At 44.0% G+C, this 22,065-nt stretch overlaps 1 protein-coding gene across 9 annotated transcripts in view; it reads right to left on the reverse strand.

Moving 5' to 3' along the window:
- LOC146809176 (uncharacterized) overlaps window positions 1-22,065 on the reverse strand; it is a 134,124-nt gene that overhangs the window by 55,405 nt on the left and 56,654 nt on the right. For 8 of the 9 annotated variants that reach the window (XR_014966346.1, XR_014966345.1, XR_014966343.1 and 5 more), the window contains exon 2: window positions 651-689. Coding sequence is in view for 3 of the 9 variants with exons in the window: in XM_085615968.1 (XP_085472094.1) it covers window positions 651-689 (39 nt within the window). In the remaining 6 variants the exon portion in view is untranslated. Of the gene's footprint in view, window positions 1-650; window positions 690-8,653; window positions 8,686-22,065 lie in introns of all 9 variants that reach the window. The other variant, XM_085615972.1, reaches the window with a different exon arrangement.

A 22,065-nucleotide genomic window follows, 5' to 3' on the forward strand; every position in this document is an offset into this window, starting at 1 on the left:
TAAAACATAAATAAAAGGCATTGTCATTTACAATGCCAATAGCTTAAACTCTCGCAAAGGCGAGACCTATTGCATTGCAAATGTGTGCTATAATTTTTTTTTAAAGCGTTAGGAGAGAGCGTGACCAACAGCAGGCAGGACAAAGCTATTTGAGAAAATAGTGCTCGGATGCTGTAATTAAAGCCTATCGAGTAACAACACACGTAACAGGGGGTGTCACCATGGGAGGTTACAAAATGAGACAAGGCGGTACTAAAGAGGGACTACTGAGCCTTTTGACTAATGCACAGCCACAGTTTACAGTGGACGATGACACAAGCCAATGAAACATGTGAGCGGAGAGTGGGCAGAGCTTCAAGTCCCTACCTCAATGCAGCATACATCGCAGATTAGCGCATGTGCTGCCCAGACTTGACCTAAAATCAATCCAGTGAGACTCGTGCTGCTACACATTCTAAATGGAAGCCCAGCAGCTAATCACAACGGCCTAACCACAAACGTTCTAGATTTCATCTCTTACTGCGTTTGCATTTGAGCCTGCGTTCTAAAACAAATTAAGTGTGAGTGTATCCAAAAGCCGATAGATGTGGGAGGAGGGAAGTTCAGGGGGCGGTTGGGTCACTTATGTGGTGCATGCTTGGGGGACTCACCATAGTAAAAGCGATCCACAACCACGGAAGAAGGAGATTCTAGAGGGGAAAGAGAGAACAAGGAACTCATTACTCAAAACAGCAGAGATGACATAACCTAGAAGAAACCTACGCAACTGATAAAGCCATCGGCCTTATATTACTTAAGCACCATAATCATAGACCCACAGCTCAACATATCATCATCAGCTGAATCAGACCGTGGCGTGCCATGACAACTCCGCAATCCTGTGGAAAGCTGCTAGACTGCTGAATGCACCAAAGAAGACCTACTAGAGGCAGAAAGTGTGTTTTTGACATGTCAGTAACATAAGAGGAAACTGAGATGAACTCTGCTTGCTGCTATGCACTGACTTTCATGGAGGCTCTCAGGGCCTCATGTACAAGGCCATTGCGCCGCCACAGCATCAGTTTTTTTGACGCACCAGCAGCACAGTGTGCCTGCCCATATTTACAAGGTCACGTAAATTCACCCTGTGTGACTTCTCAGGGCCTTGAAAATATGGGCCCCTTTCAGCATTGCTCTGCGTGAAAGGGGCGTTCCATGGGTGTTGCTGCAGGAGTTCCTACAGAAAATATACATGAAACCTGACACATTCCCAGATTTACAAAGTTTTATAATGATGGGAATGCGTGAGAATTCTATGCCTCCCAGGGGAGGCATAGGAGTGGCGCTACGAGGAGAAACACTTTTATTTCTCATCGTTTTTTCTCTTTCTATGCGTTCTACATTCTACAGCACGCATAGAAAGAGGAAAATGTCATCCATTATTGTTTTCATGCTGGAAGGGTCCCTTCTTAGATTAGAAGAGTAGAAGACAATTATCAAAGCTAAGGGTCGTAATTAACCCCCGCTATATAAATGAAAGGTTAAAAGTGACCATGATTGATCCTGGGGGAAAGTGTACATGTGGCTTTTGCATATTTCATTGGATTGTCTAAAAGTTTTAATTTCACGGAAAACATTTTAACGTCCAACTTTTATAAAATATGGCATTAGAAACCTTGCCCAGGCTACTCATTTTTTTACTGAAATGCATTTTTTGGATGTAGCATGTCTTATAAGAAGGTTTATGATTGCTGTTAAAAAGGTATTCATGTGTATATAGATTAGTAATTTATAAGCCATTTATGATGATAGTATTTATGGAATGAATGGGTCGACAATGACATAAAGATGGGTTATATTTTATAGGTATATTGATTATAAGATTTTATATAATGAATGGTTTTATGCTGTTATTTTTTGTGTTATAAGTATATAAAGTTGTTATGGTTCATATGATATATGTTTAAGGACCAATGGTCCTAAAAACATTTCTTTAACAAAAAAAACAATCAACCAATTAAGTCTATTGTTTTAGACTCAACTGAGATGAACAGTTATTAAAATTTAAAACATTGTAACGTGAATTCATTTCCGTGCATCATCACCAATGATAATTAAAAAAGATTTCAAAATGTACAAAAATGTTTCAAAACATTATGGGATACTCATGACACTCATTTGATGGAGACTGCATTAGAGGAATAAATTCATCAACTCTTGTTATATTAAATTTAAAATACAAGGGAATTAAATAGCAGCTGCGAGGTATGGCAACCAACTGCCGGACATACAGATAGTTCATGTTTTAAATCTTGAATCCCACTATGGCACAGATCGCGCAGACTAGTCTAACTTTTCAAAGTGAACCAATGGCTCTTGTGTGCATTCGGTGGGAGAATGCTTAACCTAAGTGCAGCCATTACAAAAATGGGGTCACCCAATAATGATCAAAGGACCTGGGTAAATTATGATACAAAAGACAGTGGTCCTAGACCTTCATTTATAGATCAAACAATGATGTTTATGTGCTAACAGCGCATAAGACTTAATACATTATTTACAACATAAAAGTGCAAACAAACCATAAACTGGATCACCATGCATTTTATTTGCAAGTCAATTGGTGAGAATCAGATAATTCAATCTACATTAACAATTTAATAGAAAAAGGTTGCTCCAGATGGAACGTGCATAGAGATAAGGGTGCTCAAGTGTAAAGTAGTGAAAAAAGGGGAGGATATTCAAAAGATGACATAGAGGAGTTTAATATATCAAAAACAATTGGGACTGGTTGTAAATCACCGTCCTTGAGAGCCTGGCCTCAAAACAATCACAGATATATTACAAATTCAATTCACATTGACTTCCATTCTAGAGTGGCACGTGGGGAATATGGTTCAAGATCAAGGTTCGGTTAAAGGGGCGTCGATGTTTCGACCCGTCTTATGGCCTGGGGGCGATTAGGCCCCATACCTTATTGCTAGGTTGCCCCGCCCTGTCCTGATGAAGATCAGCAAGGCCAAGGATCTAATCGCCCCCAGGCCATAAGACGGGTCGAAACGTCGACGCCCCTTTAACCGAGCCTTGATCTTGAACCTTATTCCCCACGTGCCACTCTAGAATGGAAGTCTATGTGAATTGAATTTGTAATATATCTGTGATTGTTTTGAGGCCAGGCTCCCAAGGACGGTGATTTACAACCAGTCCCAATTGTTTTTGATATATTAAACTCATCTATGTCATCTTTTGAATATCCTCCCCTTTTTTTACTACTTTACACTTGAGCACCCTTATCTCTATGCACGTTCCATCTGGAGCAACCTTTTTCTATTAAATTGTTAATGTAGATTGAATTATCTGATTCTCACCAATTGACTTGCAAATAAAATGCATGGTGATCCAGTTTATGGTTTGTGTGCACTTTTATGTTATAAATAATGTATTAAGTCTTATAAACATCATTGTTTGATCTATAAATGAAGGTCTAGGACCACTGTCTTTTGTATTATAACCTAAGTGCAAGCACAACACACCTGACTCCATGGTCTAGTGTAAATGAGAGATGTTGTGGTTGCTTAGTTACCAGGAATGCTTGGTTGCAAGCATTCCTGGAAGGTTTGTATTCAATTTGTGGGGAGGTTGGAGACAACTGTTTGAAGGACACCGATGTAGCTGGTGGTGTCTTCCTGTGCTCTTCAGCAATAAAGGATTTTACTTCAACTTACATCCAGCGTCCAATTTAACACTGGCGACGAGCGCTGAGGAGCTATAGAGCGTACGCTTACAAGATTTTGCAAAGGAACTGTTTGCTACTGCTTTATACAATTTGGAAAGTTTCACTTATAGCGAAGCCAACTGTTGGCTATTTTGCGTGTGCATCTACTGGAGACTACGTGCTGTGCTGCAATTCTGTGAAGAGATTCAGCTGACTATTTGGGTTTTGGTCAGTTCAGCGCTGGCGGAAGATTGGCATCGTTCTTCAAGCAAATAATGGTTACTGCGATCACCGAATGTACCTGGTTGCCAAGCGGGTACGTGTATCCATTGTTGCCAGGGCGTCTTCAGCGGCATTCGGAGTCCGCATTGACAAGCTGCCAGGTTGCCAAGTGAGTACGGGCATCCTGTTTCCAGGGTGTCTTCAGCGGCATTCGAAGAGGACATTGACAAGCTTCGTCAGTCTCCGGTCGACTTGTTCTTCTTACTAATGCCGCGGGAAGTGACGTCATGACGTAGGGCCACGCAGCATGACTCCAACGGTGGCCAAATTAAATGTCACTGTCGGTCCTGCAGAAATTACTAGCAAGTTCTTTACCAATTTTGCCAAAGTTACTCACCAAATTCTCATCAGCTGTGGAATGTTTCATGTGGACAAGATACCTGAATGACCTACTATCATTCACACGGTATTTATGGAGTTATGCAGTTCTGAGTGTTATTTAATTAATTGTCCTTTATCATTACTGGATCTTCGTCTTGGTTTCTTCATTTGAACTGAGTTTTGGGAAGTTTTTTTTGTGTGGTGAAGTTAAGACAGTGAATCAGACACTGAACTAGTCCATACACCATAGCCACGCAGAATTATAATGTCAGTGCTCCTCAAGCTTTTTGGGCATGTGGATCTGAACCACCCATGAAATGGTTAGAGTGGAGAGCATACTGTAAGAACTACAATTGAAGCAGTGGCTGAAGCAGGAAAGGTGGCGGTAGCTCAGAAAAAAGGTTACTTTTGCATCCTTTAGGTCCGGCTGGATTGAAGGTGTACAACCAAATGACTAAACCTACTGTTTCGGGCGATTCCAATGTTTTAGATCTGGCTTTATTACATCTCGATAATTATTTTGCACCAAAAGTCTGTATAGGCATTACTAGATTCAAATTCTTCCAAAGAAAGCAAGGTAAATCAGAAACAGTGGATAATTATGTCTCGGAACTTAAACAGTTATCCTTAGACTGCAAGTTTGGTACATTGCATAATTACTTTGTAAGAGACCAAGTGGTTATGGATGCATGTAATCCTGCTATCCAAGAAAGACTTTGAGTTAATGGTGATGCACCTCTAGATGAAATGTTACCCTTGGTTCGCAAGGCAGAGATGTCTAGTAGGTGTGCAGTTGTTCTTAAGATGATGTGCAAGATGCCATAGTGTGTAAAGTTAACTATTGTAGTGAAAGGTTTGACAGGTTTCGTTCAGCAAGGTTTGATAGACAAGGTCCACCTAAAATTGGTAGTGCGAGAGCTAGATCCAGGGAACAAACAAGGTGTTACAGGTGTGATAGTTTAGACCACCTTGCTCATGGCAAAAATTGTACTGCAGCGAAACAAAAATGCAGCAATTGTGGCATTATCGGTCAATATGCTAAAGTTTGCAAACAGAGGAATACTAAAGTTAAATTTGTAGGTGAAACTAATGAAGATCCCAGTTTTCAGGAGTGTTACAAAGAGGATATTCCTGTTGATAATCTGGTTATGAATGTGAGAAACAATTTAGTGCTTAACATTAATGATACACTATGTGTTCACAATCCTCAGTGCTGGATGAAAATCGGTGGTGTTAAACTTAAATTTATGCAGATTATGGATCTCCTAACACAATCGTTAATGAGGACTTGTGGAAATCCCCATTTGTTTTAAAGGTTGGGCATAATTTGAATGAATCCGATATACACCCAGAGGGATACAGTAGAGGAAAGATAGACCTACTGGGCTATAGATGGTTCATATTTGAATTAAAAAACAGGCAGATTTGTGGGAAGTTATATGTTGCTAAAACTGGTCCACCTGTTTTGGGTTGGCTGGAACAAAAAGAATTATACATTATACTGGATCCTAACAGTACGGAAAAGGTACTATTAGTGGATAAAAGCAGCACAGTGGGTGATAGAATGTGAAAACATTTTCGGAGTGTTTTTAATGACAAATTAGGTAACCTTTTAAGCTTTGAGCTTTTAATCTGCCTTCAGGATACTGCTGTACCCAAAGTCCATAAATGTAGCAATGTTCCTTTGTTAATAAGAGATGAATTGGAAAAAGAACTTCACAAATTGCTGACTTCTGATGTAATTGAAACTAGTGAAGCATCTGACTGGATTTCTCCGATAGTTATTGCTGGGAGAAGCAATGGAAAAATTAGGCTTTGTGTGGACTTGTGCCCTTAAATAATACAGGTTTCCATTACCTAAAATTAAAGAAATGGTCAATTGTTTGAAAGGGGCGAAATGGTTCTCTACCATCGACCTCTCTTCAGCATGCCACCCAATTTCACTGTCTCCTGAGTCTAGAAAATATACATCCTTCATTACACCCTTCAGCTGCTATCAATTCAAGCAAATGCCTTTCTGCTTGGCTTCCGCTGCAGCTGTTTTTCAATACCTCATGTTTCAATTGTTTAATGATGTTATGGGTGTTACCTTTTTTTCAGGATGATATCCTAGTGTTTGGTGCCAACGATAAAGAACATGAGTCCAGGCTGCCTACAGTTTTGAGGATCTTGCAAGAAAAAGGTCTTACAGGTGAACATTCAAAATGTAATTTTGCTAGCAATAGTGTTACGCATTTAGGTCATTTAATTGATGAGAGTGGAGTTAGACCCAAACCTTCACTCGTATCTGCAATTGAAAATGCTCCCACACCACTCAACAAGAATGATGTAAGATCTTTCTTGGGCATGGCTAAGTTTTGTGCTAAGTATGTACTACATTTTGCAGACAACTGTTACAATATTCGTCAATCCCTTAAAAAAGATTGTAAATTCCTATGGTCTTCTGAGTGTGAAAAGGATTTCAAATGTATCAAATCAGCTATTGCCAAAGCTACTGCATTAGGGGGCCTTAGGGCTGTGTTGTATCAGATTGATAGCAAAGGTAAAGAATACATTATAGCGTACGCATCAAGATCATTGTCCCCATGCAAAGAAAAATACCATATCATCGAAAAATAAACACTATCTTGTGCTTGGGCCTTGGATCATTTTAAGTCCTTTATTTGGGGGAAGGTATGGACCTTACAATGTGATCACAAACCACTTATCAAAATATTGACAACGTGTAAGGTTCTACAAATTTCCTTCCAGACTTGCAAGAATTTGTATGCGTATGCAAAACTTCACATACAAAATTGTCTATACCCCAGGTAAAAGTAACGTTATGGCAGATTTTTTATCCATACCGTTCATCACACCGACCAGGAGTCTGCTAAAAAAATTGTAAGAGAAAGGAAGGCCCAGCTTGGTTGAAAGATTTTGCGGTGAACAACTCATGATTTAAAATGCATTCTATGGATTGAGTAATATTATGTATTAATTACATTTTGTTGTAATTCATGTAATTATTCAATTGCATTGTTATCTCTTTGTTTTTTTTAAATTATATATTTTATTTTGTTTTCTAGTTATTAGTATTCTTCTTGTTAAAGGAGGGGGATGTGTTGTGGTTGCTTAGTTACCAGGAATGCTTGGTTGCAAGCATTCCTAGAATGTTTGTATTCAATTTGTGGAGAGGTTGGAGACAGCTGTTGGAAGGACACTGATGAAGATGGTGATGTCTTCCTGTGCTCCTCAGCAATAAAGAATTTTACTACAACTCGCATCCAGCGTCTAATTTAACAGAGACTCTTGAGGTCGCATGTACTCTCTTTTATCTATAAAACGTTTATTTCTTTTCAGTAATTTCTTTCAGTAATTACTGCCATCAGTATAACTGAATCATACATTCTTTCAAAATGCCAGATTTGTCCATGATTGCAAGTATTCTATCTTGTAATCAGTTTTTCCAAGGTTTCTGATAAAAGTTGAGTTTTCCTTGAGCACTGCAAATGTTTCATGCTTTAATAAACTTCTTGGTGTGGCTTCTGATGCATGCAATAGACTGAAAGCCCAATGTACTACATTCGCCATTGCAGTAGCAAAAGAACTAGTTAGCAGAAGTTCCAAGCGCAACGCCTGGACTGGAACAGCATAGCAAACTGTTGTTAATTTACGCAGGACCTTCCGTTCATATTGATGTAAAGGTGTCCATTTCCCAGTTGGAGTGTACTCAAGTGCATTTGTAAGCATCAGTGGAATTTGTATTCTATTAATTTCCATCAAATTATTCAAATGTCTCCTTCCAGAAGCTGTATACATTTATTCAAAACACTTGCCTGTGCAAAAGCCATATTTCCTAAATGAGAGAGATGTAATTTACTATCCAACTCTGGGGAAACACTCTACCAAGATATGTTTGAGATTTTACCATTCCTACAATGTTTCCACCTAGCTTCCAGGAATAGGGGCGACAATTGCGTTGGGTGGTGATGAGGAGAGGCACGGGCAGGGCAGATCCATTGGGGAATCGACCAGGGAGGAGGGGAACCATGGGTATTACTTTGTGTCTTTATTAAGTGTACTAAGCCCACGTCAAGTATGCTGCTGCAAACCTCTACATGGTTTAAGACCAGACAAAGTGGGCACGTTTGCTATGAACATCGAAGGGTCAATGCGGAACCACAAATGTTTCTGCAGGAGGGTGGATCATCTGCAAACCGCGGGATGAGAAAGGTTTGACTGAAATTGTCTTTCTGACCCACTGAGCATGCAAACTTTAACCTTTGACTATGAACTTAATACAGAATATGGTTGGTTTGACAATTACAAGTGAAGTAATGTTAGATGTAATGTAGGAAATGGGTCTGTACTCACCCATGTCCGGCTCTTCAGACGAGGCTTATGATCTGGAGAAAAAAGTGTGTAAATTAGATATAAAATTTTCCGTCTCATGCATCCTAAGCCTTTTGCATCAGGATAAACCTACACTTGGTGAAGAGAGTAGAACAAGTATGACAAGGCGGAGTGCTATGTTCACTCAGGTCTCTTCTCTGCGGTGTTCTGCCACTCATGCTCACACCAATGATGTAGAGCAAGCAACAAAAATGGTACAAAAGGAAAAGACTGTGAGGATTGCCGAGCAGAGTGGCTGTTTGTTCCGGACTTTCAGTCGGACGTTTTTTCAAGTAGTAATTGACCTGCATATTGGATTACATTAGTCGTTTCCAGTCAGCGATAGCGGGGAGGACTTCCTGCTGAAGGAAGGGTCGGCACCCGTTCGGGTACCTGTGGACCCGGATGACCCACACGTAGGAGCGTCCTTCGGACTACCCTACCACTTGTGTGTACATTCTTTGTATTAACCCTGTCCTGAGGAGGCCGAGGAATACATATGGCCGAAACGCAATTGCGTAGACCCGGTTTTGAAGGAGGAGTCTTTGAAAATAAGTACAGTGTGGATATTCACTGTTGAGTGTGCTGAGAAAGTCCGACAATAACTTGTTGAGTCGCAGCGCGCTCTGTGGACTTCCTTCCAGTGGTTCGTCCTGAAATTATTAGGAGGACACTAACAAAAATTTTATGTTGGTTTAGGGGTTAACTTTTTCGTGTGTTTTTGTTTGTGACGTTCTGCACATGTTCAATTTATGTATATTTGTGTTGCTGTATTTTTTGCTTTGTTGCTTCCATTAAGGTCCGTGGTCATTTCTGTTGCAGGAAAGTCCAAATATTTTGATAAAATCTGTCTAGATTAATAAACTAGATATAGAGTCAATTAGTGTGCTCTTGTCCTAAGTTATTCTCTTATCTTTTCCTTTTGTACCATTTTTGTTGCTTGCTCTTTATTGTTCCTTACCCAGGTACTAAAGGGGTCAATTGGGTATCACCCTGTTGGTTGCCACACACCAATGATGTATGCACTCGCTCTCCTGCTCAAGCCACTCCATAGCTCAGTCTATGACATTTATCACTGGCTTGTTCATATGCTTCTTGCTCGTGGATGATTAAGGGACTATTGCATATAAGCACTCTGACCACACTCTGCTCACAGAGTACTCATATAGCACAGTTCAGGAATAGGAATCACCTGTCAGAAAAAACATAGAAACATGGCTTTGGCGTATTATGTTATGTTGATTTGTATAGCGCACTAATCACCCAAGAGGGTATGCAGGCGCTTGGGCAAGGTGTAAAGGTGTGTGGTCCGAAGGTGCTTACATGAAGAGCCAGGTCTTAAGCATCTTGCAGAACTCAAGAAGTGAGGAGGTGGCTCTGATGTATTGAGGGAGGTTGTTCCATTTCTTTGGTGTGATGTAAGAGAATGAACAACTGCCAGATTTGCTTTTGCGGATGTGCAGAGTGTGTGTGCGAGTGAAATTGAGGCAGAACAAAGGTGTCTCGTAGGGGTGAAAGTATATGCGGCTGATCAAGTATTCTGGTCCTGTGTTGTGTAGGGCTTTGCATGTGTACGTGAGAAGTTTGAATTGGATGCACTAGTGAATGGGAAGCCAGTGAAGCTTCCTGATGTGTGTGAGGTGTGGGTGCTGCATGGAAGGTTGAGTAGGAGTCTTGTGGCTACATTCTGGATCATCAGAAGTCGGTGTACTTGTTTTTTGGAGATTCCGAAGTAGAGAGTGGAGCCGTAGTCCAGTCTGCTGTTGATGAGTGTTTGCATGACGGTCCGATTCGTGTTCTGAGGCAACCATTTGAAGATCTTTCGCAGCAAGCATAGTATGTGGATGCAGCAGGTGCACACTGCATTGATTTGAGCAGTCATATTGAGCTTCTCATGTAGGACGATTCCTAGATTTCTTGCGTGGTCTGTGAATGTTGGTCCTAGCTCCGACGGCTACCAGATGGAATCCCATGGGGAGGTCTTGTTGCTGAAGACCAGTACTTCACTTTACTTGCATCTTGTTGGGGTTGAGCTTCAGGCAGTTGGTTCACATCCAGTCTGCTACCATGGTCATGCAGTTGGTGAAGTTGGTTCTGTGCTGTTTGTCTTGTCCGTCAGGGAGAGGATGAGTTGGAAGTCATTGGCATAGGAGATTACGGCGATGTCTTGTGAGTGGATGATGTTTGCGAGCCGTGTCATGTATATGTTGAAGATAGGGGGGCTGAGGGACGATCCCTGTGGGACACCGCATATCAGTTTCTTGGTCTCGGATGTGAAAGGTGGCAGGATGAGGGCCAATGTTTCTCCTCGGTCCCGGATGTTTCAGATGTCATCGGTGGCTGCGATGAGTACTGTTTCTGTGCTGTTGTTCTTTTTGAATCCTGATTGTGTGTTGTCTAAAAGATGGTCAAGTTCGATGTGGGTTGTGAGTTGTTTGTTAATTGCCTTCTCAATCAGTTCGGCTGGATAGGGGTGCGGGGAAATGGGTCGGAATTTGCTCAGTTGATTTGGGTCAGCTGTGGGCTTCTTGAGGCGGGTGTTGCTTTCTGCAAGGTTCCATTCAACTGGGAAAGTGGCGGACATGAAGGAGGTGTTGATGATGTGGGTCAGGGTGGTGCTGATTGGTGAGGATCCCGGCTTGTAGATGTGGTGGGGGCATGGGTCTAATGGGCCCCCTTAGTGGATGGCACATATGATTGCTGCAGTGTCGTTTCTGGTGAGGGTTGTCCATTCGGTTAGGTGGCCATCTTGGTTGGTGGTGGGTAGGCTAACGATGAGTTCTCTGAAGGTTTGTCTGTAAAGTTACTCTAGATGTTTGCAATTTTGCTGTGGAAGTAGTTGGATAGGTTGTCGAGGAGTTTTTTGGAAGCAGCAATATTGTTGACAGTGGCTGAGGGCGAGGTGACATCCTTGACAATTGAGAAGATCTCCTTGCAGCTGTTTTGGAGTTTCCTTTGATGCGGCCCACTAGTTCTTTTTTCTTGATGTCTTTAATTTACTCTTGATAGTCTCTCAGTACAGCCTTGTAGGTAGTTTTGTTGGTTGTGTCATGGCTGGGTCCTTTATTTCCTTTTCTAGCTGTTTACTGTGTTATTTGGTGTTTTGGAGGCCTTCTGTGAACCGGCAAGCCTGCTTTTTTGATCTACTACGCTTGTTAAAGGTTTGATGGGTTTGTGGGAGTCTGGGCAGTTGTTGATCCAGCAGTTGAATTAGTTGATGTCTTTGTTGAGGTTTTCTGTGGTGCTAGGCTAATCAGTGCTGAGGACACTGAGCCAGTCTGCTTCTGTAATTTTGCTGCAGCTGCGGTTTGGGGTGCTGAACCTGGTAAAGGTGTTGACTTGAGGTGCGTTGAAGTGGATGATGGAGTGGTCGGTCCATGTGAGCTGTGTGGTGGACTTATATTTGATGCTGTCACTTGTGATGAAGATGGGGCCCAGTGTGTGTCCTGCAGTGTGTGTTGGTTCTGTTACGAACAGGTTGAGTCCAATGTTGCTAAAGCTTTCGAGGAGTGCGGTGGAGCAAGGGTTGTTTCGGTCTTGCAGGTAAAAGTTGAGGTAACAGAGGAGCATGTAGTCTCTGAAGTCGAAGGTGAGTGGAGTGACAAAGTCGGTGATGAGGTTGGTAAAGGTGTTTCATGGCCCGTGTGGTCGGTAGGTGAGGGTTCTGATCAAGGTGATTTTTTCTGCAGGTGTTCCATGAATGGTGTGGCGTTCTCTGTGGATGATGTGCATTTGATGGATTCCTTGTAGATGGTGGCGAGTCCTCCTCTTAGCTTGTGAAGATGGTCCTGGCCTTCTGGGATTGCTGTGGAGATGTCAGCAGCCGTTGAGTGGTTGAGGCAGGTCAAGTGATGAATAGCATGTCTGGTGTATTGCTGCTCAGAAGGTCTCATATTTTGACTATGTGTTTGTTAAGTGATTGTTTATTGAGAAGCATTCATGCACCTGAGTGTTAACATGATGGTTTGCTGTGGAGTGTGGTGTATTATGGGAGTGTAGGTGTTGTTGGTGCTTGTGTGGAGTGTGTGTGTTTGAAGGTGATAGTGAGGGTGTTGTTAGCATTTGCGTCGGGGATGTGGGTGGGTGGCTGCTGGTGAACAAGCAGTGGGTACAGGTAAAAGCTCATACTATGGTGTGAGGTGAGGTGGTGCAGCAGTTGGGGGAAGGGTTCCCGGGGTCTAGCAACTTAAGGAGTGCTGCAGAGTAACGATGGGCAGTAATCGGACCAAGGTTCCTGGCGCTGGGTGCAGTCCTGCTGCGGACTGGGGCAGACGGGCTAGCCTGTGGCACGCCAGCGGTGCACCCTCTGCAAGTCCGTGCTAATATTATCATTAAGTTGGTCCTGGTAGGGAACATTGTCCAGGGTGCCATGATGTAATTTACTTTGCTGATGAGTGGTGGGAAATTAAGTCCTCTTGCATGTTTTTTTCTGTTAAAGGTGATTGTGGTGGGAAAACCAGTGCAGTCACTTTTAAAGTTCTCCAGCATGAGATATTGTGCAGCCAGGTGGATATACAACACAGCCCCTTGAGCCAGGATGAGCGGTGAGTTAGCCCACTCCAACGAATCCTGGTTCTGCTCTCATTCTGGGAAACAGCAGCATGAGAGTAGCATCGGGGTTAGTTAGGGGAGTGCTCCTTCTCTTAAGTTCTGTTTCTTTCAACTCTTCAGAGGCGCTCCCGGTCATTTACATACGTGATGGCTGTGTAAACAGAAGTGGTTATCACAGCATGGGCAGCGCGACCCTGTGTCTGCCCGACACTGGACATGGATCTTGACGTGGACTACAATGGACAGACTAGCATGAGCTGCTGAGATACCCAAGACATCAGTGCCTGCACATGAGCCAACCCTGGAAGAGTGGGCACCACAAGTTGGCCACACTGGAGGACAGAAACCCACTTCAGGCTCTGTGTGGGCACTGCTGTCTTGAGACCCCCCAGGCCGTCTTTCCCCACCAGCACCTCTTCGACTACATCAAGTGGATTTACAGCTGCTGTAAGCTTGGATTGGCCTGCAGGAAATTCAAGGGTCTCCAGGGACGAGTTAATGTCATTGTCTACGGTTCGGCTCCACTTGATCTACCTGACTGGTTAACAATCCCACGGGCACATTTTATTTCTTTATTTTACTTGGGGGAGGGGTTTAAAAATTACTGCATATAACCATGAAGTAGCCTTGGAGCTCATTTACTGGGCTGTGTCCCGGGACATATATTGCTATTTTAAAATTCCCCCAAAAAGTTAACATTATCCCTTGCACCTCTCCTGCTGCCCACCCCTCCAGGCCCAGCCCTTACACCACTCATGCTCCCATATTCAGGTGTATTTAAGGAACCTCTAGAACACATTTTAAAGTGCATTGTTTTTATAAATACTGTTCTAAGTATGCACTGTAAAGGGGAAAAATGCTGACTTTGGGTGATTTTCTCTATTTTTACACTGGCTGACACATTAAAATATTCATGTTGGAAGGAAACGGCAATGTGGCAGCCGTACCTCATGTCGGAGGCAAGCTGCAGTTAGGCGGTGTGTATGGGGAAGTGGGGACAGGGTGTTACCTGCCAATGATGCAGCAGGTGCAGTGGCACAGGAGCCAAGAGCTGCCAGCGTCCTTTTGCACCTCAATTATCTAACATAACGTGTATTTGTAAAAATCACGTTCACTCAAGGGGACCGTGGCACTGAATAACAGATGTTTATTGTTACCCAACTCCATGGTACTCCTTTTATTGACTTCAGAAGGATGAAAGGCTGAGTGAACCCACCAGGATTTGAACCTGTGACTATGAGGTCGAACACAGGCCCCTAGAGTGGACGCATTAGGCTGTTTCTGTGTTTGGATTCTGAAGGTGTTTATGTATTTTAGTCTGTGTATGATGCACACGGTAATATACTGTAGGATGTGGCATACATTGTAATACTTTAATAGTAGCAGTGCATGCCTCATTGCATAAGCAGCCACAAGGGAATCATACATGTCCAACCATTATCTAAGAATAAATGTGGAATTATCCTCTTCAGATGAACACATAATTTTTAATGTAAAACTAAGAAACATGATTAATGATCTCCTTTCATATGACGTCAGCACCTAAATACAAGTGTATCTAAAACAGACATTTTATTAACGTTCTGTTATTGTATTAGTCATGTTTTATTTTAGCTCTTATTTTAACTTCAGCAATGTCAATTATTGTGATGTTATAAGGGTTAAGGTCATGTGACATCACTTCGTAGGAAGATTGAGGGTCAAAAGTCATATGATATCACTTCTTGTGATGTCATTAAGGTCAAGGATGTGTAATGTCATTTCTGCTACCCTTAGCATTTTGGTGAATCGATGTCCATGTGTAACTCTAGGGCTTGTAGTCTACCTTCAGAATTGTTATGTATTGGGCCTCATTGGCTCACCCAAACGCACCCTTGCCCCACCTAGATAAAAATTCCTGGCACCGAGCCTGGTCAGGATGCTGCTGGCTCCCAACCCCCTTCATTCTTGTTTGCACCCTTTCCCTCTCAGCCTGTCTCACACATGACGATGATTTTGCTGGCTCGTCTTGAAGGTCCTGTCAGGGTGCCGAGCCATCAGTCGGAGGGTGGAGGAGAGAAATGGGATGGGTGAATACAACTATAAAAGAGAGAAAACTAGGTGGTGGAGGACCAAGGAGAGAACAGAGAAGAGAAAGATAGAGGAGACAAAGAAGGTGAAGAGAGGATAGGATAGGATGTGAGTTGGAAAACGTAGAATAGAAGGAGAGAGGGTCCGGGAGACGGGAGATAGAAAAGGACCAGGTTGCAAAAATGTAGAGTAAGTGGAGACAGGAAGAAACGAGGTAGAGAAGAGAGGCTAATAATGGAAGGATCAGGAGAAAAGAAAGAGTGGGGACTGGCGAGGGAAGAAAGGGGACGACGAAGCAAAAAGGAGAGAAGAAAGGAAGAAAAGAAGAAGAAAGAATGTGAGAGAGAATAAGGAGAGGAGAGTGAGAAAGGAAGGGAAACAATATGAAATAGGCTGCAAAAGGGATTTAGAAGCGGGTGAGAAAGTGAAGAGGGAGGCGAGGGGAGGCACAGAGAGAGGAGATAATGGAACAGGGAAGAGAAAGGGAGAAAAGGATAAAAGGATGAAAGACAGCCGCAAGCATAGAAAGGAGATAGGAGTGGCGAACCATGGAGGAAAAAGTGAGAAAAGGGGCAAGGGAAAAGTTGAGACAGGCAAAAGGAGAGAAGGAAGGTGTTGATACCAGGAAGAGGTGAAGGGGTAGCAATAAAATAAAGGCAGAGAGGAAGATGAGAGAAGCAATTAAATGAGAGTCGAGACAATGTGGAAAATGGAGGGAAGGTGGAGAGAGGCGAGGGAGATATGTAGAAAGGAGAGTGGCGACATGGAGCATAAAGAGAGAGGAGAGGAGGAGAAATTAGAGGTGAAGGGGGAGAGGGGAGGCTGAGGGAAGGGATGAGAAAAGGGCAAGAACTTGAGCCACTGGATGGAGGCAGAGGGAGATCTTGTGTTGCTAGGTCTGTAGGCTTGTGAAGGTTGACAACACTTTTCAACTCATAAATCATGCACAGTAGGCCATACTGAAGTCAGTGCACGGCTGCAACTCTCTTGTACGTCATGGTCCCTCTTTGTTTTCAATATATCCCATACAGTCTCGGCTCCCACCAGAGTAGTGCCAAGCGGCCCTTTCCGTCCGTACATTTCCCGGCTCGCCCACCTCGATCTGTCACTGTGCCACGCGCTGCTGCTGAGCAGCTCGCATCTGACAAGGCCTCTTGAAGCTGAGACTGCAGATGACAGCCAGCGCCATGCAGCGCCACGAGGCCAAGTAAAGGGGAACCCGGCACTATGCAAATAACATGTGCCTTGAGGCAAGTCCGCTTCTGTCACTGGGTGATTTTACGTCCCTGTCAGTGGATTGTCTTTCTAAAGAATGTGGGGGCCGACTTAGCTGGGAGGGGGAATTTGTTTGCAGTTTGCATCATTTGTCTTGTCTAGCTGCTTCAGGCTCGTGTGGATACATCTCTCAATGTGCCACGGGTGAGTTCATTTATTTTTCCAGGCAGGCAGACCGAGAGAATGCACATTTTCTCACATCGTCTTCAAATGGTTTAAGGATTCACCGTCGGCGTACTCTGCTCTCCGCTGGCCGCTGCTGGGGGCTCCGTGCCTCAGCCGGGCATTCATTCAAGTCCAGGCCGCTGCACAATGCATATTAAACCTTTTTCAAAGGATAGGTCGTGTGCTGTTCAAAGAGCCTCCCTGGCCTGGCACCTTATGTGTATTGTACAAATGAAAATTGCACAGTGGACTCTGCTTTGACTGTGTCATACCGGGTAACAGATTCGATGGAATGGCACTAAGGACGGACTGGCGTTCTGTGATTAGACTGAATATTCAGCTACTTACATCATTATCATATGAAACCTCTTTATTGGTGTCATAACTACACAATTATCAATTGCCTTATTAACCTTCTTGCTTTCTCAAATTTTCTTGAAAATGCACCATCTGCTCACTCTTTTTTCAAAACGTTCTTGGGGGAGAGCCCCCTTCTGAACTCCCCTTATGACAGTCGGGCTCAATCGATATGCTGGTTTGCATGAGGTAACTCATCCAGAACTTTTACGCCCTACCACTTTCAAATGTCACCAGCTGCCACAGCCTGTGCCAATGGCAATTGGGAAATTAAGTCTTTTAAAGACAGTTTCAGTGGGAAAACTGATCCTGTCCAGATGGATGATGGGAAATTCAGTGGTCACGTCCTGTAAGGTGGATGAGAAGAGATACAGTGATGTCACTTCCTGTGTTGAAGGGTGATTGGAAATTAAGTCATCTTACTTGGCTTCTTCTTTGAAAAACGGTTTTGGCAGGAAAACCAGTAATGTTACTTCCTGTCCAGATGGATAATGGGAAATTCAGTAATGTCACTTCCTGAGAAAGTCGATGATGGGCGATCCAGCGATGTAACTTCCTGTGGTCATGGGTGGTGGATGGTTACGATTCATTCGGCGGCGCCCATGAATTGGCCATGCCAAATCACCATGAAGCAAAATGACACCATTGGGAGTCTGGATGTAAACTCAGCAAGAACGGTAACTTCCAGCTTGTGCATCTATATCTCTCGAGTCATAATTCACACTCCAGCCCCAAAAGCTCCAAAGCGAACATGTCCAGTCCTGAAATCTCCGGTAGGGTTCTCGAAGCACAGTGTTTTTTGGCTCCAGGAGTGCATGTTGAAGGCTTACATGCGCGAGGCCTGCATGCTCAGACCTGCGTGCATAAGACTCACGTGCACAAAGCCTGGGAGAAAAAGACCTGCATGCTCCAAGACAGCGTGAACAAGATATGCTTGCTCAAAGCCTGTATGCACAAGGCCTGCATGCATGCTCAAAGCCTTAGTGCACAAGACTCCTGCATGCTCAAAGCTGGTGTGCACAAGACTTGCAAGACCAAAGCCTGAGTGTTCTATGCCTGCATGCTGAAAACTTGCATGCTCAAGGCTTGCATACTCAAAACCTGTGTTCAAAAGACCTGCATGCCCAAAGCCTAAGTGCACAAGGCCTGCATGCTCAAAGACTTAGTGCACAAGACTCCTGCGTGCTCAAAGCTGGTGTGCATAAGACTTGCAAGGCCAAAGCCTGAGTGTTCAATGCCTGCATGCTCAAAACTTGCATGCACAAGGCTTGCATACTCAAACCTGAGTTCAAAAGTCCTGCATGCTCAAAGCCTGAGCGCACTACACCTACATTCTCGAAGCCTGCATGCCCAAAGCCTGAGTAAACAAGACCTGCATACTCAAAGTCTGAGTACACAAGATGTGCTTGGTCAAAGCCTGTGTGCACTAGGCTTGCTTGATCAAAGCGTGTGTGTACAAGGCTTGCGTTATCAAAGCCTGTGTGCACAAGGCTTGCTTGATCAAAGCGTGTGTGTACAAGGCTTGCGTTATCAAAGCCTGTGTGCACAAGGCTTGCTTGATCAAAGTGTGCGTGTACAAGGCTTGCGTTATCAAAGCCTGTGTGCACAAGGCTTGCTTGATCAAAGCGTGTGTGTACAAGGCTTGCGTTATCAAAGCCTGTGTGCACTAGGCTTGCTTGATCAAAGCGTGTGTGTACAAGGCTTGCGTTATCAAAGCCTGTGTGCACTAGGCTTGCTTGATCAAAGCGTGTGTGTACAAGGCTTGCGTTATCAAAGCCTGTGTGCAGTAGGCTTGCTTGATCAAAGCGTGTGTGTACAAGGCTTGTGTTATCAAAGCCTGTGTGCACAAGTCTTGCTTGATCAAAGCGCGTGTACAAGGCTTGCGTTATCAAAGCCTGTGTGCACAAGGCTTGCTTGATCAAAGCGTGTGTGTACAAGGCTTGCGTTATCAAAGCCTGTGTGCACTAGGCTTGCTTGATCAAAGCGTGTGTGTACAAGGCTTGCGTTATCAAAGCCTGTGTGCACTAGGCTTGCTTGATCAAAGCGTGTGTGTACAAGGCTTGCGTTATCAAAGCCTGTGTGCACTAGGCTTGCTTGGTCAAAGCGTGTGTGTACAAGGCTTGCGTTATCAAAACTTGTGTGCACAAGGCTTGCTTGATCAAAGCATGTGTGTACAAGGCTTACGTTATCAAGGCCTGTGTGCACTAGGCTTGCTTGATCAAAGCGTGTGTGTACAAGGCTTGCGTTATCAAAGCCTGTGTGCACTAGGCTTGCTTGATCAAAGCGTGTGTGTACAAGGCTTGCGTTATCAAAGCCTGTGTGCACTAGGCTTGCTTGATCAAAGCCTGCGTGCACAAGGCCTGCATTACTTAAACTTGAGTGCACCAAACCTGCGTGCTCAAAGCATGCACGCACATGGCCTGTGTGAGTTAAGCTTGAGCGCACAAAACCTGCATGCTCAAAGCATGCACGTGCAAGGCCTACAAACTATTGCACTGTAACCCTTAATGGATTTCATCCCGTACCACAACTCTAGCCCTGAGTATTGGACCTAGACAAGCACTTAACAACCAGAAGGTTTTTAAAGCCTTGGGAATGTTCCATCTGCTGCAATTGTGACTACATTCCAGGCTTTCTTTATAACTTCATGAAGGAAGCGACCCATGTCCTATCTTTGTCAAAGTTATATGTGGGTCCATTTTGCACAAGTAGCAATCTCTTCCTTTCTTGGCCAACACAACCCTTCATAACTGTAGTAGTATTCATCTATTTTTTGCATACTTAATGAAAAAACTAGTGCAATACAACCAAAGCTTAAAATAGAGAAATATAAATACATTATGAAAACTGTAGTTGAAAGATGGGTCTTAAACACAATTGCGTAGCAGTTAAATTACATAGAGAAGAATATTGTGGTAGCAGTAGTGGTTAAAGTTGTGTAGAGCTCTTTTTAAAAAATAAAAAAGGAGGGATGCAGGCCGGTCAGTGAATAAACCTGATTATGAGCAGAATATTTCGGTACTCTTGTAGGCCAGGAGTACCAATTTGTCAGTGTTCCAACTCTTCTTTGTGTAATAGAAGTGGGAATGTACAAAGTATGATGCATCCATTAAGGAGAGGGGTTTTCCTGTCAATGTGTCCATGGGTGGGGGGTGGGGGGGAAGGGGGGGTTATGTTTTAAGCCTACTTCGGGAATTGTGGGTTGCAGGCAGCTCATTCCTGTAACGACGGTACAGTGTGTTGGCTGGCTCTTGCCATTTTCTTTTTTACCAACTTAAGAAACTTTACCAGCCTGCAGTCAAGCAGCGGATCCTCGGTCTTGAAGCGGACCAGCACTGCCTGTATCTGCGTGTGGATCGCTCTTAAGTTAAATTGAGTTTTGAGCAGTCGAGTCCTTTCTCCCTTCAGTTTGTTACAGATGCAGAGCAAGTGCGGCAGATCCTCCATGTCTTTGCACACAAGCGGCAGCAGGTTGAGATGTGCCCCTCTGCCAACGTGGAAGGTGCTGAGCAGATGGGAGTATGCCCAGACGCTGTTTCAATAATTTTTCCTTTGTGTTCCTAAAGTACCCTAGGCTAAAATATTTTTGAGGGGCAAGTGTGTGATAGCCATTGATTGTCATCCAGGCATGGCTTTGGCCTGAGAATGTGGCCTTGTCTTCTACCAGTGAGAGGCTTTTGAAAAAGCTGCATGACTGGCTGAGATGTCCCAGACCTGGGGCAGCCAGGTACCTCCATGGAATTGAGCAAGGAAGCTTCTGGCAGGCGATGTGTTTCTGTGCTGCAGCTCTTGCCAGAGAAGGTGATTCAAGGTGTTAGGAGAGGGGTTCCAGATCTTGTATCAGTAGACAATAAATGCTCCTAGCCTTGCCAGGGACTGTTTGTTAGGTCGAACTTCAGCCGGATCTGTGCTGCTGAGGAATAGTTTGGAATGTTAAACATGATTCTGTGAGCCTTGACTAGAGTGCTGTCCAGAGTTTTAGAATCTCTGCCTCTCAGGGCTTCGCCTAGGTAAGGGATTGTTGGTAATATTTTAGAATGAGCGACCCAGAGGAGAGGTAGCAGCGTCGGCCCTGTCAGTTTCGATTTTAGGTACCTCAGCTTCACTGCAAAGCCAGCCCCTTCATCCTGATCTCTTCTCTCTGTGTGGCGAATTGGCCCCCATTGTCAATAATTATGCCTAGGTATTGTAATTTGCTGCGTTCTGGATTTGCGTGTTCCCCAGATGCCAGGCTGGGTGTTTTACCTGCACTTGTTGATGGTTTTTGTCTTCTTGAGATTTACTTCCAGGAAGTTATCCAGCGCGTGTGCCTGCATTGCGTTGAGAAGGTGTTGCAGACCCACCTATGTGTGGCTGACTAGAACCACATCGTCTGCAAACAGAATGATGGCTAGTGCCATGCCCCTCCCCCCCACCTGGGGGCCTGCAAATTGCAGGAGTTGAATATCTATATCAGGTCCGCCATGTAAAGGTTGAATAGGATGGGGGCGAGCACACAGTCCTTTGGTGGTTGGAATTTGCCTGGAGAGGTGTTTGTCCTCGCCCAACTACACCCTGCCCCCAGGTGTCTGTGTAGAGTAGAATTAGGTTTCTTGATTGCCCTGCTTTAGTGAGTTTGGCTGGATGGTAATCTGGTTTGCCACTGTGTAGGGCTTTATAGATGAGACAGCCCATTTTGAAAGAGCAACAAGCTTCAATTGGTAGCCACTTTAAGTTTTGCAGCTCGGCGGTACCTGAATTGGCCCTACTCCTAGTTTCCGATTATGGCCCTGCTCTACGGTCTTGGGCAGCGGCGGAGAGGGAGGGTCCCTGTGATGGATCCAGTCAGTAGGAGGCCAGAATTACTGCTCACTCTTGGGTATTCAGATATAAAAGGACGCCCTGCTCATCCACCTGGTTTTCTTGGTCCTGGGGCTTTCTTGGAACTCTGAGTGTTCTCAGTGCTCGAGTGGTAGTGGGTTTGGTGTGCCATTATT

The sequence above is a fragment of the Triturus cristatus genome, chromosome 7 (genome assembly GCF_964204655.1).
Source record: "Triturus cristatus chromosome 7, aTriCri1.1, whole genome shotgun sequence".
Classification (NCBI taxonomy): domain Eukaryota; kingdom Metazoa; phylum Chordata; class Amphibia; order Caudata; family Salamandridae; genus Triturus; species Triturus cristatus.